At 38.1% G+C, this 17,153-nt stretch overlaps 1 protein-coding gene across 2 annotated transcripts in view; it reads left to right on the top strand.

The window, feature by feature from the left end:
* GLIS3 (GLIS family zinc finger 3) overlaps window positions 1-17,153 on the top strand; it is a 124,182-nt gene that overhangs the window by 79,969 nt on the left and 27,060 nt on the right. For both annotated transcript variants that reach the window (XM_063179782.1, XM_063179783.1), the window contains exon 5: window positions 12,914-13,055. In XM_063179782.1, the coding sequence (XP_063035852.1) occupies window positions 12,914-13,055 (142 nt within the window). The remainder of the gene's footprint in view (window positions 1-12,913; window positions 13,056-17,153) is intronic.

Below are 17,153 nucleotides of genomic sequence, written 5' to 3'. Positions count from 1 at the left end.
TGTGAAGTTGCATCCTTTATCTATTTCTCCAAGGCTGTGCTGTTCTGTTCTTCTGTCCTTGATAAGAGTAAAATGTTGTTCCGTTCTACGCAAATCATTAGAATAATTTTACTCATTATCTTGTCCATATTGAATCATTAAGAAAATCCAGATCCCATGCTGCTGAATCACATAAGCACAGGTTGGAGGGGGTCACAGTGGTCATCTGGTCCAACCTCCCTGCTCTGTCATCCCCGAGCACATTTCACAGGATTGTGTGAGACAGTTCTTGAATATCCCCAACGAGGGAGACTCCTTGGCTTCTGTGGGCAATCTGTCCCAGTGCTCAGTCACACTCACACTGAAGAAGTTCTTCCTGGTATGCCTGGTGTGGTATTCCCTGTGCATCAGTTTCTGCCTGTTGCCTCTTGTCCTATCGTGTGGCCCTGGTGAGAAAAGCCTCTGACACGCTCCCCTCAGAGACACACAGGTGTCGAAGAGATCCCCTGTCAGTCATCTCTTCTCAAGGTGAACAGACCCATCTCCCTCAGCCTTCTTTGTATGAGACACCCAGGGGTTTGCAGCCTGTATAGAAGGTCAATACCACTGTTAGGGTCTTCACGACGATCTCTTTGTTGTGTAAGGTAGCACTCAGCCTTGTACAAGTATGGGATCGTTGTCTTTTCCATTCTAGTATTCCAGGAAAAGTGATTTGCTACTTCTGTAGCAGTCATGCTGAAGAAATCTGTGTTTGTAAATCTAGTGAAAATATTTAATTCACTTTCAAATACTGAAGTGCAATTCCCACTGGGAATGGAATGGAATGGAATGGAATGGAATGGAATGGAATGGAATGGAATGGAATGGAATGGAATGGAATGGAATGGAATGGAATGGAATGGACTCTCCACTGGCTTTGTAGATCTTGTAATGAATATTTGCAATGTCCATTGCCTTTCTTAAAGGTTTTTTCTTTTTAAGAAGTGCATTTTCAAACAGATAAGAGATAATTTAAAAAAGGACAAAAAGTTCTGAATTTGTGCAGCTGTTACGCAAAGATAAGATCAATTTAGTAACATTGACCTTCTCAAGTGAACAATGCAGTGGCTATGCTTTTGGATAGTTTTATCTATACCAGTGAATAACTGTTGTCATATATAACAGTACTTTAAGACTATCTGTCCTGCCAAAAAAAAACCCCTGAAACTGACAGATTTAAAAATTGTTTCTTTGAAATTAAAAGAAGGTGAAATAATTAAAGGTACAACTAGTTAGCTCCATCTTTGTAAAAAAAGGAAGAGATAATGTGAACAGTTGACATAAACAAGACCAGCTAAAGGGAATGCAAAAGTCTTAGTCTGAACTTTGAACTGAAGGATGATTTATACCAAATAATTTCCTTATTCAACTGACAAGCTTGTGATTTCTTGGCAGTTCTAAGTGACCAGATCATGTCTTGGTGCTTTTATTTAAATTATTTATGGGTCAGATATATTACTTAGACAAGCTTTGAACCCTTTGAATGCTTACCTGTCCCTAAAAGTTGTCTGTCCTGTAAACCTGTACCATCTTAGATCATTTAAATGGGTCTGGAAGAGCCCATACAAGGATTCAACTGACCAGATAAGTTAACACCTCAGCAGATACTCAGTGATACTCCTATGTCACTACTTAGTTTCAGCCTAACACAGGAATTATGTTTATTTTTCTGGGACAAAAATGTTTGTACTCTCTCTTCCAGAAATAAAATATCGTAGAGGCATAGCTTCAGGAAAGACAGTCCGAAGGATATTTCTGAAAATTATCTAGACATGATCAAGATGTTTACAAATCGTAGTTTACATGGTACATGTACCAAATCACTAAGGAATGGAGGGAGTGGTGAGACTGAAGGAGATAAGAACTATGTGCAGGGCTTCTAGATTGATTTCTTTCTTCCTGGTAATCTTTCTTTTTCTCACACATTGGTCAGTAAATGTAAAATGATGTATGAACAGACACTCTTGAGAAGTTAGCAAAGCATTATCCCAATCACAAATCAAGATGGATGCTACCATCATTTGTTCCTATGATATCTGACTGGAAGGAAGTTTTTTCAGGTGTTATTTTGCTGTGCAGGAATAAAGCACAGAAGGCAATCAGTATTTCTCTAATCCTGGTGCTATTTATGCACGATTTCTTCCCTGTTGCATTTATTGCACTTCCAAGATTGATGGGCTAGCAATGGTGGGAAGTTTTCGGAATACTATTCCTGATTACAATAAGAAAAATGGTGATAGACTGCACTGCTGAGATGAAGCAGGCAGTATGACGCCTCAGCCATATCCACTCCTGCTTCACACTGTGGTAGAGGCCAGTAGTGGAGCAGACAATCCATACTAGCTGTGGAGCACACTCAAAGCAATGGGATAAGGATTTAAATCATCTGGCCAAAGCAACTACTGGCATTCCCTTTCCGAGTGGTCTCTGCTGAGCTTGATGAGGGTTCCCATCTGAACTGAGGGGGCTTTACACCTTGCTTATAAAGATATTATAGATATTCCTCTTCTTTCACTGTGCAACCTCCATATTAGCAAAAGGGGAATATAAAATGCTCACCTTTAAAAGCAGATCTTAGTAATTGAATTCTTCTGAAGCCTAGTTATATTCCTTTCCTAAAAGTTCACTTCTTCTCTCTTGGAGCCCTGTAACACATAATGTATATAGAATATAGAATAATTTGGCTTGGAAGGGGCCTTAAAGAAGATCTAATTTCAGTGCCCCTGCCATGGGCAGGGACACTTCCCTCTAGACCAGGTTGCTCAAAGCCCCATCCAGCCTGGTCTTGAACTCTTCCAGGAATGGGGTGTCTACAGCTTCTCTGGGCAACCTATCCCAATGTCTCACCACCCTCACAATAAAGAATTTCTCCCTGATATTTAGTTTAAACCTACTTTCTTTCAGTTTTAAGCCAGTCACCCTTGCCTATCAGTACAGTTCCTGAAAGAGTATCCCTCTCCAGCCTCCCTGTAGGCCCCCTTCAGTTACTGGAAAGCTCCTATGAACTCTCCTCTCTCCTCTCCTCTCCTCTCCTCTCCTCTCCTCTCCTCTCCTCTCCTCTCCTCTCCTCTCCTCTCCTCTCCTCTCCTCTCCTCTCCTCTCCTCTCCTCTCCTCTCCTCTCCTCTCCTCTCCTCTCCTCTCCTCTCCTCTCCTCTCCTCTCCTCTCCTCTCCTCTCCTCTCCTCTCCTCTCCTCTCCTCTCCTCTCCTCTCCTCTCCTCTCCTCTCCTCTCCTCTCCTCTCCTCTCCTCTCCTCTCCTCTCCTCTCCTCTCCTCTCCTCTCCTCTCCTCTCCTCTCCTCTCCTCTCCTCTCCTCTCCTCTCCTCTCCTCTCCTCTCCTCTCCTCTCCTCTCCTCTCCTCTCCTCTCCTCTCCTCTCCTCTCCTCTCCTCTCCCTATCTTTGTAGCAGAGGTGCTCCTATCCTCTGATGAAATTTGTGGCTTCCTCTGGACTCAGTCTAATAGCCTTACCTGCTTCCTGTGCTGTGCCCCCAGAGCTGATGCAGCCCTGCAGGTGGGGTCTCAGCAGAGCAGAGCAGAGGGGCAGAATCCCCTCCCTGCCCTGCTGCCCACCCTGCTCTGGATGCAGCCCAGGACACGTGTGGCTCTCTGGGCTGGGAGCCCACAGTGGGAGATCATGTTGAGTTTTTGTCAATCGTCACTACCAAGTCCTTTTCCACAGGGCTGCTCTCAAACACTTCTCAGCCCAGCCTGTAGTATGCTATATAAACCTGTCCACCTTAAAATGGAAACAAGAAATCAGAAAAACCCCAATTGTTTTAAGACATGATTTTCTCCTATTGAACAATATTTCTCTGGAACTAAGACATAGAGGTGTTTTCAAAAGGTTAACACGGGAATTTCTATTAGGTTTGAGAGAATTTCTGGCTTTCTATTATGGATTATGTCAGCAATTATATTATTCAAAATAATACAGACCTCTTTGCCTCTTACAGAGCTGCATACTCATGATAGCCTATTTTTTAATTCTTTTACAATACAGTAGAAACAGGGTTTTTATTGTGAATACATATTGATTTTACCACACAAGTGATGGAGCTACCAGTTTGCTTAAAGATTCTGGAAAAAACCAAAATTTTATACTAGCCTTTAGATTTTGTGAATTACTCAAGAAGAAAACAGTGTCTGGGGATTTTTTTTTAGCTAGTATATTTTGTTTGTTAATTTAATGACAGCTTTACAGCTTTTTCTTTCCTTTCTGTATCAGTATTTGAACTAAGCTTTTTTGCAACTCAAGAAACACGGTGCTTATTGTGTTTCTTACATGAATGAAATTATTTTTTAAAATAAATTCTGAATATTTAATTGATGAGGAATGTGGGAGCCAAGGAGGGTTAGAGCATTACACCACTGGTGTTTCAGGTCATTCAGGCGCTAAGCTAATTACCAGTGACAGTTTCCATTATGTGACTATATTAATCTGGAAGAGCTGCTCTGTTTGTGAACACTTTCCTCATGGGGAGCAAACATACTACCGTATGAGATAAGTGGCTTTTGCGTCTTTCAGTTTTTGCTTGACCTTATTCAGACTCTTTGTTCAGATTTCACTGTTTAAGCTGCAAACAGGAGAATGGGTTGAAAGAGAAGCAAACCTATTTTCTTGCTTTGAGAGCAGTTGAAAATGAGGATATTTTCCCTCATTTGTTCTCTATGATGTCCACTTAAAAGATGTCACCAATGCAAAAAGAAGTGTATTCAGGGTCACGGGGTCAGTGAGCAGTGCCCATGGCAACTAAGAAACCATTCTGAAGAAGAAAATGCAGTAAGGAGTAAGTGTTTTAATCCCCAACTTCAATCCCTTTACTTCCTGTCTTCAGAATGAAATATAAATCAGACACCATGGCGTTCAGCAACTTTTCATGAAAGGCATGTTTGCAAAAAGGGATTATGAATGGGCAGCAGTGTTTAAGGAATTTAATAATACAATTTGCTGGTAAACTGTTGAGACTAGGAGTGACCAGTTCTTTAGAGTGTGGTCAGTGGGACAGAGGAAGAGAGGCCGTGAAAGCCGTGTGCCACTGGCTGTGCTGAGGTGGGATGCGCAAGGAATGCTTTTCAAGGAACACCCATTGTGGGGGACATACTTTGCCAGCACTACGTTTAGAACTTTGCTCACCAGGGAGAAGGAAAAGTCGAAATCCCCCAGTGGTTTTCATGGTGTTCTGACATCTGTGGCCGTTTTATAACCAGGAGATTGTTGGTTCATTTTACTTATGGTTAACGTTTGTTATTCCATATACTGATTCCTTCCTGCACTTGGTTTCCGTCCTGACCTGTGAGCTCTGGCAGTGTGACATGTTGAAAAGTGCATAAGAAAGAAAAAATGAGTGCTGTCACCCTTATTACATTAACACCCGTGGCAGAAAAAAAGGAAACCAACCCAGATTGTCTCAAAATTCTGTAAACAATTTCATGCTCCTAACATTTCGTGTTCTTCAGGTCCATTTTTGATATCAAACAATATCCTTTTCTCTATTTCTTTGTCTTCTCTTCCCCATGACAGTATATGCATGAATATGATCTTGATAGAGCAGGAATCTTTCTCTCTTCTGGTAGAGAGACTCCGTGGTTGGGCTTGGCAGTGCTGGGTGTACACTTGGACTTGGTGATCATGCTGGTATTTTTCAACCTGAATGATTCTATGATTCTCATTAGCCTATCAAACATCAGTCTGGGCTTTGAATGCACTGTCCTGTTCATTATGCTCCCTAAGCAACACCAGGGTCTGAGCAAGCAAGATTTAAACTGTGCGCAGATACCTAGGAGGTTGCAGTTCAGCACCCTGATTCCAGCATATATACCCTCCAAGTCTTTACTACTGTCTTCAACGAGGGTTCCTGTTCCAGGGTGAAATCTCTGTGATTTCACACTGCTGGATCTGGATTTGGGCAGCTGCATTGGCAGGTGCTGATTCTGGAGTCCTCAGTACTGCTCCTGAAGCAGCCATATATTGGCCTCACTTGCAGTGCCCATTTGGGGAGGGCTGAATTATGGCTTTAACAGCAGCAAAAAACCCAACCTGACACAGAAGTGCCCCACAGTAAATCAGAGACAGTAGAAACTCAGAAAGTTAGCAGTGCTAGCACTTCACATCATTTTCTTGCCTGATAAAGACAGCAGAACAGAGCAGCATTTTACTCTGATAAGGAGAATAGAACAACACAACCTTGGAGAAATAGATGAAGGATGTAATTTAGGCAAACAGAAGCCACACAAAATGCAATCAGGATGCCACTGAGCTCTGCTGACAAAGCAGAAGTTATGCAAAACAACAATATTGCCCTTACACGAAAAAGAGGGTCGAGCCACATGAAAAGGACATGCTACACTGAAAACTGTCAAAGAAGGTCCCAGAGAACCTATAAGGACTTCTGATAAGGGGTACAGCTGTGTAAAATAAAGTAATACATAAACATCTAGCCAGTGGGGATAGCTGAAGAATGTGTGATTGGTGTGTACAATAAACACTCTGTTTACGTGATGCTCAGGACACTCAGCTGGAGGAAGGATCCCCTGAGTGACCAGCACACTGCACTGAAGAGTGCCTCCTCTCTAATAGTCAAAACCATGTTAGCAAATTCCCTTCTGGCTGGTATCATGCCATGCAGCATGCTAAACAGACAATTCACAGACAATGAAAATGTACAGGGATGCCTTGAAGAATCTTGGCAAAAGTAGAAGTCATATGGCTGAAGGCTAATGATTTTGACCTCTTGATAGTAGAGCAGTAGAGCTTTTCAGTTCTAGTCCTAGACTCTCTTCAAGAGATTATTTTGAAGAGAGTCATGCATGCATTTAGGTTCAAGTGGAGATAAATACAGAATTAAATATTTAAAGTGAAGGCCAGTGTTATGTACAGGATGCTGCAGTTCAAGAAAAAAAAATTACAAATAAAATCTGAAAACCTATTTCTGTATAAACAATTGTTGACATTATTAATCTACAGATTACCATGGCAATTTTTAGTAATCTGTGATAAGGAGAAAAATATGTTTGTGCTAAATGAAGCACCTGGTGGATAAGTATGTGTTTATTTTACACATTTTTCCTCTCATGAAGTGAAAATTTGCCAAACAGGTGTATTTTTAGAACGAGAAAGCAAATAATTTTGCAGTAGAAGTGTTTTCTTTGTCAGGCTGCGTTTGCTTGGAAGAACGGATGCTTAGCAATATCGTATAATAGCTATATCCCCAAATAAGCCTGGCACAAAAAAGTAGGTTTTTCCTGCTTTTTGAATTGAACTGGTCAGGTATTAGACTGATGTTCACGTATAAAATCAGCTACAAGCCTCTTAGAACTGCCTGAAGAAGAGGATGAAATAAAAAGGGCCATAGGTATAATTTGTGTAACATTTCAGATTTAATACAACTTGATGTGGGATAGGAAGAGAGGTAATATATGTGTGTGTGTGTGTGTGTTTGTGTGTGTATGTGTTCAAACATGTATGTATGACTGCTTTTCAATTTTCAACTGGACTGTGGCTTGTTTGTGTATTTTAGATAAAAGGCCACTGCACTCACTCTAACTGTACTTCCCATTTTTAAAGTAAGATTTTCAGGGTTTTTCTTTAGTTAGAAGTTTCCATTCAGATCTGTCCCAGCTGCAATTTTTCCCTTAAAGTGATCATCTTGGTAGTCTGTATTGTTTTAGTAATGATTTCATGCAAAATATTCCTCAAATTAGAATAATACCAATCAAAAGAGAATTCTCTTTTCTATATATAATAAAAGTAGAATTCATTTTAATGTTATCAATCTTAATGCAACAGTGTTTTCCTCTTATAATATTGCTTTAAAATCAGAATTTCTTCTTGACTTGAAATTTGCCAAGGTTACCTAATTGTGTAGGTTCCAGGTCTTTTTGATTTTTAATGCAAGACACTGAAAAACATTTTTGATGTGTTTTCCTGATCTATGCCAGAACATGAAGACGGAAACCATTTTTATATTGAACTCAAATGTTCAATATAGTAAAACTTTGAGAGTAGCAAAAGTAACTATTTCTTGCATAGAACCTAACATCACTACTGTGCAGGTGGGCTAGTTGAGCTTGATTTTTCTTGTTTTTTCTGGCCAAGTGTTTAATTGAAATGGGATCTAAAGACAGGGAAAAGTAGCACACACACACACACACACACACACACAGATGCATATCTGAAAGCTGTGGTAGACAATTAGCAGAACATTTCTCTTTAGAAGTCTTGCACAGATGACTCCCTGAAAACAAAGGGTGCAGAGAAATCCCTTCTGTCTGCATTGATTCATTGCCCCAAGATGTCTGTAGCCTGCAGAGGCAAGAATTAAGACAATTTTTATTGATTCTGTGTCATCTGTTGTCAGAAGGGTTTAGTACTGTGCAAGAAAGTGCTTGACCTTGAAGCTGATCTTTGTGAGTAAATGGATGATCTGTATCCAGCAAGAAAAACCATAATATGAGTAAATACTGTCTTACAGCATCGCTTCATAAATTTAAAATTTTCTGGTGGTGACATCTGTGTACTCTCAATGTCATGATACTAGCAGGACATAATTTTACTCTAACTGTACAAGTAAATATTAAGTTACAGGTACTCCTACAGAAAAGTTAGTACAATGTGGCCCTGTGTAGACAGATCGTGCTTTGCTCTTACAATGACAACTTAAATTACAGGCAATGAAAGTGAGTAAAAACCACCTACTTTGAACTTGACATTAGTAAACTTAATACACAGACTATGTGAATAGCAGAAATTCCTCCTTGTCTTTATACACAAAACAAAAACAGATCTATGGAACAATTACAGTTAGTGTAAAAAATTCTTGTCAATGAAACATACCATTAGTTAGGGGTTTTTTGCTAATTTTAGACATGGCAGACACACATCTAACCTGCATGAAAATAAATATACTATAACTAATGTCTCACATATGTAAATACTTTACTCGGTGCACAGCATGCATGTATATTAAGCACATGTTTATGTAAGCAAGATCTAAAATGTTATGGTTTGATGAGATAAATGGCATGTTTGAATGATTGACACTGTCTAGACTTTACTGAAGAATTAATTGAGTTAATCTAAATACGTACAGGCAGATTTTGAAATTACTGAACTGTTTTGTGTGGTTTAGGATTTCTCAAGCTATACTGCTTCTTTTCTTATGAAGTGTATTCATAAACACACCTATCGTATGTTCTCCTTGATGGTGTCTGACTTCTCTTATACAGGAGCAATGCTGAAGAAACTAGTCAGGTCAAAAATAAACATGCAGATCTCAGATGAAACACACATTAGTGAGAGAAATTTTTTTTAAATTATCTTTTCTCGTAAGGAGACATTTTCTCTGGGATTAAGTCATGCATCAAATCAACAGCATGCCTCTGCTTTTGAACTCAAATGTAATGAAATTGAAAACTGAGGAATAAGTCTTACACCCTTCTAATTATTTCTGCTTGTTTCATTTAATTTGGGTAATTACTTATTCATATGCAAAATGTGCAGGAGTAGAATTTCCATCCATTGTTCTGAAAGGCAGTAAACATTAGCTGATTTTCACATACATAAAACAGTTGTAAACCATGACTGAAATATTGTTTGTTTTGTATATTAGAAAAAACTGCCACATTGTGATAATGGAAGTACTTCTGTATTTCCAAATACAAAACTTCACAAATTCTTACCATAAAATTGAGCTATTAAATTAAAAAACTATTATTTGGACCAAATATCAAATACAGGGGAGTTTTAGGTGAGTAATGCAACTGATTTTTAACTTGCACTTTGGTCAGCCATAAATTTAGGTTACATTCCAGCACACGGGAGGTGGCTGTGCTCACCATGTCAGACTTGTCAGTTATTGATTTCACCAGTCAGTGAGGTAACTCCATGGCCATACAGCTCTTAAAAACAGATTGCCAAGTTTTCAGTCCCAGCATGATTGTACTGGTGCTCAGCTGAGTGATCATGAAAGAAGCAAGATGGTCATGGGGAAGTGACGTATTTCTGTCACAGTGGTGGGAAATCTGTGCTGGGATACAACTCATATAGACGTCAAAGAGAGTGTCAGCTTCCTTTTACACACTTGGATGGTAAGTCTGCAGTCCAGGCTGGAAAAGAAATGCAGTGTTGTTAGAACAGAGCAAGAAATGGATGGCAGCAGTTATAGCTGGTCAATTATTATTTCTCCTTTTTAGCTTTTTCAACTGAAAAAAAAGTTTTACAGTTGCAGTGAATGGTTTGTGGTTTTTACTTGGTTTTAAGATAATTAGTCTTTTCATTGTTCGTTCTGTTTCTCGATGTACTAAAGAAGGATAGCCCAAATTTCCCTGCATTGGTCACAATGCAAGACGTTGCTTCCAGTTTAAAATTTTGATTAAGTTTAAAAAAATTAATACCTTTTCTGTGAAATATGTAAAAATATTTGACTGATATAGAGTGTGTTGGATTATGCCCTTTTCTGACTTATGATTGTATTTCTAGAGCTTGTGATTGAAAATACTAAGCAACTATAGGCAATGCATGAAATGCGAACTATCCTCAGAAATCAGATCACAGCTGCCTCACAGTGTTTCTTTCTCTATTTTTGGTCTTCTGTTGATGATCCTAGGTTTTCTTCATTTTTTTCTTCATTTTTATAAGTCTTGAAAAGCCAGAAAATTTATGCCAGCACAGATTGTCATGATAGATTTGTTCTAAATATCAAAGGATATGCAAATGCAAGATTCCTGAACAGTGCAAATTAGAAAAATCTGTAAAATAAGTGGTTGCATATTTTATTTTAAAATAATTACTTATTTCTTGTAGCTAATGTGGAAATACTTAACTCTCATTTTCTTGTTTTTCTCACTGTTTTATCCGTGAGTGCCATCTGATATAGAAAATTTATCTGTTTCTTAAAATAATTCAGACAACTTCACACAGGCATCTTCTGTGATTGTGTATTCTGTATGATAGAATCCTGATTCTTTTATAGAAGTCAGATTTTTCATATTTTATTAACTTTAGATTCCATAGAAATTTAAATTCACATAAGGCTTATTGATAATGTAGTGTAAGGATTTGATGGAGGATATATTTGACATTTAATTTCACAAGCACTGAGTTTCATGAAAAAGCCATGTTACCAGTGATAGCAGAAAACCTAGCACAATTACTGGATAACAGCAGAAAATGACATGTACCAAAGTGGGAGAAATGTTTCTGCTTACAACAGATTGTAAATATGGGTAACAAAAAAAATAATTTGTCAGGGTATTTCTTCCCTTCTGCCTCTTCCCCATCCATTCTCCCCCTTCCTACAGTTCTAGAAGAGCAAATATACCTCACAGAGGTAGTGTACCTCTGGGCTTAATAACGGCGGGTTAAGTTTTTAAGAGAAGAAATCTCCAGCACGCAGAGTGTGTGCATAGGTACCACAGGCTATGTAGTATCTCCAGCTACAGGGTCGGGTGTTTAGGGGGTGCCAGGCCAACTCTTCACTCAGTTGCCATGTTTTTACAGTAGTGCATATTACCAAAAGTAATTTGAGTGTTTATCAGCATTTTGTGTCACAAGGGTCATCTTGTGGCAATGGGTCTTTTATAGTTGCATTAAGAATCATTTCCTCTTACTTTTCTTTCTTCATTTGCCCATCCCTGGGGTGTTCAAGGCAAGGTTGGATGGTGCTCTGAACAGCCTGATCTAGTGGAAGGTGCCTCTGCCTGTGGCAGGGGCGCTGGGACTTGGTTCCTTCAAATGAAAACTGTTCTGTGATTAATTCCTGAGTATAATATGTGCAGAAATTTGTCTGTTGGTTCCTCTTCCTCCCCTTAGGAGTTGTTTAGAGGTGCTAGGCTATCTTCTAGTTAACTGTTACCTGCTCACCCCGCATGGCACCAAACAAGGGAGGAGAAGCGTCAGTGGCCTCTGTGCGATTTTCTTCTTGGGAAAGTGCAGCTCATCCAAGTGCACTAGGTCAGGGTTCTTTCCATCATGTTGCACGAACCTGGATGACATGACAGGATATTTATGAGCTTCTCAGCCACTGCAGTAGCCCACATGCTTGTAAGCACAGACCTTCATTTTCCAGGCTTTTAAATGGAAACAAAATTACTTAAAGGAACAGACAATTTTTTTATATATATAACATTAACATCAGGCAGCAGATCAGGACAGGCCTCAGTCCCAGCAGCCTGCAGCAGCATCCATAATCTGTCCTAAACCTCAGGGTGCAGTTTGGCGTGACAGCCACACCATCCTTGTTACGGTGCTGCAGCCATGACAGAGCACTCTCAGTTCTGCAGTAATGTGAAATAAATACAGTCCTAGTCTGTTTAAGAGTGGTGTCTCAAGGGAGCTTTAGTCCATATTGAAGTGGTCCTATTTCCACCTGCCTGTATATTACCTCTCCTAAGTGGTTGCTCCCAGTCACTCATTTCCAGTGTTATGAGCACCTCTGCTCTTCTGGTCCTATGGTGAGGCAGTTCAGGGCATTAAACCAGCATGGAAATATTTGTATCCGTTATAGTACCCCTCTGCTTGCACAAGCATGGCAGACATTTGATAAATCTTCAATAGCCATTATCTAGGCCACTCCTCTCTTTTGCAGTCTATGACAAAAGAGCACTGAAGTCCTTCTGTCCAAGATCCTGCAAGTAGTGCTTGTCCTAAGTGTAGTCTTGTTAAGCATCTGGAAGTGTTTTCTTCCTCAGGTTCAAAAAGTGCCTGCGACATTGAAAGGATGGTATTAATGATAATTTAAAAGGAAAGGTTTCTGATTGTGCTCCATTTCTTTCTCTAACCTCAACATTTCTTCATTTTAATTTTTCACTGTCTTAAGATTTTTGTGATTATTTTCTTTCTTTTGTCTATGTCCATCTTTTGTTATAATTTCTCCTTTTTTATCTCTTGTTTTTCAGTTGCGATCAAGCTCAGAGATTGGCCAGGACATCCTGAATGACTGCCTTGCAATCCAGCCCCTTCGGCCAGTCCTGTCACCACAGGATGCTGTAGATAATACCATGGGACACTCCCCAGGGTCTGCTTGTGGTATTTACCCAGGTATAAAATAAGACAGATAAAAAGCTGCTGTATTATTCCTCACTTAGTATTAGGGATCACTTTGTAGAGTACTCTGAATGTACTCTGAAATGCATATCTATCTCATAAGAAGGATAGAATGTGTAAAGCAATATAAAAAAAGATTTTGAACATGTTTTTATGTTTTTCAGAGGGAAGGAAAACCAATCATATTATACTCATTAAAAGACCTAATACAACATAGATGGATATTTTTGTTCTATGGGCATTTGATTCTGCAACCAATTTACTTCTACCATTCCTTGTAGACATCTTGAATACATATTTTAATTTAAAATCACAGTATTTTTCCTCTGCCTTATTCATGGATCACATATCAGTTTTTCAATTGATCTACATTAAGAAACTGAAATGCTGCATTATGAGTATAAATATACAATTGACGGTGAATAGACAATAAACGCATTTACACCATGAATGTATGTATAATCCTATTGTATTATTTCAGTTAAATATCTGAGATTTTCCTACTAAAATACCTTTGTCATACCTGCCTACATGTACAATTTTTTTGTAATTTCAAAAAAATTTGAAACTATCAGTAAGTTATGAGTGATAATAAATCTTAAAGCTCAAGAGGGCAATGGGCAGGATGTTAACATTTTTAATGCAATATTTTAGTAGTTGTGAGGGCCTCTGTTTTTAACTTTCAGGCAAAATGCTTTACATCTTTTATCACTTCAACTTTTAAGATCAAGAGAGAACCAGATGTAGGAAGTGAATTAATCGTCTTCATTTATGTTATCTGCAGTGATGAAAATGACATTATATGAAGTGGCCACTTCAATACGTGGTTTTATTTTGCTGAGAGGTTTGTAAAACTAGCAATTCTATTTCATGCTTTTGTCAAGGCTGCTGTGAGTCACACAATAGTTAGTGATGATGTAGGTGTATGTGACAAAATTCAGGACATTTAAACCTGTGATTGATTGTATTCTAGTTTTTAGGTAGTTGGTATTACTTGTATGCTGTTAACTTTTAAATGCCTTAGTCTGAGTGTACAGACTGAGTGTGACATTTACTATGCGATAGAAAAGGTAAATTTCAGATTTTAAAAATGTGATTTTGGCCAGAGAAACTCTGGGAACATGTAATTGGTTATAGTTGTTTATTTTACATTGTGCATTGAAAGGGAGTTGGATAGTGAGGAATGTTGAGATTTTTTAAAATTATTTATGGTTTTACCAAGTGTAACATGCAAAACTGAGAGATAACAAAGACTCAGCTTTTCCTTTTCCTTTCATGTTCCTAGACAGAATGGAAGCTGGGATGGGACAGTGTGTCAGATTTCAGAAACTGAGGATATTCTCACAGGAGGTGGCCACAGCAATCTGTTGGGCACTCCTCCCTAGCTTCCAGGCTATGCTTAATTGTCCAGCTCTGTCTGCTGGGTCAGTCCAAGCACAGGCTGACAGTGGCTTGAACAAGCTGCTGCCCATGAAAAGCCGGGTAGTTTCTTTCTTTACAATACTTCCTATTGTATAGCAATTTTTATGGTAATTTAATTTTTATGCTAATTAATCAACATACTCTTATCAGCTTTAATTTCTGTGTAAATAATAATCTGCTTTCTCTTACATGTCTCCCACCTATCTATCATTTGGCAAAGTTCTTGTAGTTCTAGTCACTTGTGTTGTTTCACATCAGTTAGAGGGTACTATGTCAGGCATAGAGCAGTCCGTGTCACTCCATTTTGACAACTACTTGATCCAGTTGAATTAAATTGTTTCATTAACGACTCATCAAGGATGCTGCAGGGTGATAGACTATGTGAACAAATGAGATAAATCTGACAGGCAGGAAATTATTGTATTGAAATGCCAACATGAAAATTATTCATGTCCAATTGAGAGAAACATAAAATACACAAAAAACCTAAATGTCTTGTCAGAGAAGCTACCCTTCAAAATTCACTTAAAACAATTTTTTTTTTTTTTTTTTTTTGTAAATACAGCTTTGAGACTTCGGAAATGTTAAACACATTATTTTTACTGGGTACTGTGCTACTTTTGAAGTAGAAGGAGGAGTAGATTTTCATACTTCCAGTCGTGTCCAACCAAACTTTTCTTACTTGAAGGTCATTTCACTTACTACTGATGCACATTTAAAGCACATTTATTGATACACATTTAAAGTTTTTTTTCTTGTAGAAGAATTCTACAGAATAAGTATTTGAAAGCAAACTGTTAGAAATAGGCAAGAAATGCTAGAAGTACATGTTTAGATGCAAGTCCATTTTCATTTACATAGTAGAACACCTGTAGAGACCACTGTGTAGTTTCTCACTACTGATAAAATACAGAATCTATAGACATAGACACATTTAGATGAAATGCAACAATAACCTTTTTGATTACAGATCTATTAGTTGGAGTTAAGTCTTCAAAAGAGCTTTTTCTTATCTTTATAACTTCATAGAAGAAATCCAAACTGACTATTATCTTATTAATACAGTGAGGTAGCATTACAACCTCTTTGCTTAAATCTAACACAAAATTACATTTATGGGTCTAAAGCAAACAGACTAAGGGCTAAGCATTGTGATAGTATCTAGGTTTAAATTTTGAACAATACCTAGGCATTTTGGTTTACTCGGTTCACAGAATGAAGGTGAGAGCAATGCACTCATAATAACATGGGGATGATGATTTTTCCTGCTGTGAAACAATATGAACTTACTTTGTATAGAGCAATCAGAACCACTAAACCCAGAAGAGTCATAAATAATGCAGCAGAAGAAAACCCCATCTTTTTACTGTGCTGTTTGGATAAAACTTGACCATTTCATATTTATGCATAAGCCAGAATGTGTAAATTATTTATAATTAGTTACTGAATATCACACTAAGTTCTGCTGCAGAGTTAGCAAAGGATCTTTCTAGAGCTTGTCAACTGCATAATTTTCTTTGCAAGTTGGAATTTAAAAATTGTATCAGTAAAGTTACAGAACTTATTTGAATACTAAGTATTTTTTAAATAATGTCTTACACTATATTGTTAAACTTTGACGTAACTACTTCTATGTGTATGACTTTATGTGCTTTGCTTGAGTAACACTTTTCTTTGGTTTTTTTCCCTGCTGAAACTGTACTAAGGTGGGTGCTCTGTGCACATAATATGAAAAAAATCCAATCCCCCAGGAATTTGTATATAAGGTAACAATAGGAAAGTAGGAAGGTACAACAAGCATGTAGAGGTTAAGGACACATACAGGAATAGATAAATGAAATTATTAATTAATTAAAGAATCATATTAAAGAAATTGTCCTAGTGAGTCCCTAAGAGGTGTCTGAAAAAAAGCAACCTAGTTTTCTTTTTTAAAAAGTAGTCTGTTCTTTTCTTTAAAAATAGTTTTTTAAGGGTGATAGGCTTGGAAAATAGTTACAGCTCATTCCTGTGAGAAAAAACAAGAATGGGAAGGAAAAACTGACATATGAATGGCCCTTGCTGTGATAAACAGAATTGTGTTTGATGTGTAGGGAATGGATGCAAAAGGAGCAGTAATGTAGGACTACCAATAATGAAGAGGATCTCTGTTTTCACCTTTTAGGCTGAATTTAAGTATTGCATACATGTCTAGAGCTCCTGCTTAATGTGATGTAGTCATAGGTAGAACCATACACACATTACAGGGGGCAAAAATGTGTTAATAATATTATCTTAATTTAAGGAGGATAGTTTAGTTTGCTTCCGCTCAGACTTGCCCTTTTATTTACCGGTTTTACTTACGAGTTTATAATTTCTATTTTGAGACAACTTCAGGGTTCTCCAAAAATTGATGTAATGTTTGGGTTCGCATTTTTAAGAACATTTACCAATGGACTGCTACAAACATTGTGGGCAACATGCCCACTTGCACCATTTGTGGTTCCATTCATCATGATGAGACTGAACTTCAGAAACTGCAATCCACTAAAAGAGAAGAAAATGAAAGGCAGGGATGTGATCTAGAGATGCCATTTTAGGAATGGCTTAAAGTACTGGTCCAGACCCTGCTTTATTTCTTCAGTACTTTAATGTTTTCCAGTATCTATGATCTGCCTGTAAAACACCTGAAAA

The sequence above is a fragment of the Melospiza melodia genome, chromosome Z (assembly GCF_035770615.1).
Source record: "Melospiza melodia melodia isolate bMelMel2 chromosome Z, bMelMel2.pri, whole genome shotgun sequence".
NCBI lineage: Eukaryota > Metazoa > Chordata > Aves > Passeriformes > Passerellidae > Melospiza > Melospiza melodia.
Note: the sequence above shows the minus strand (reverse complement) of the source record. Positions and strands in the feature narration are given on the sequence as shown.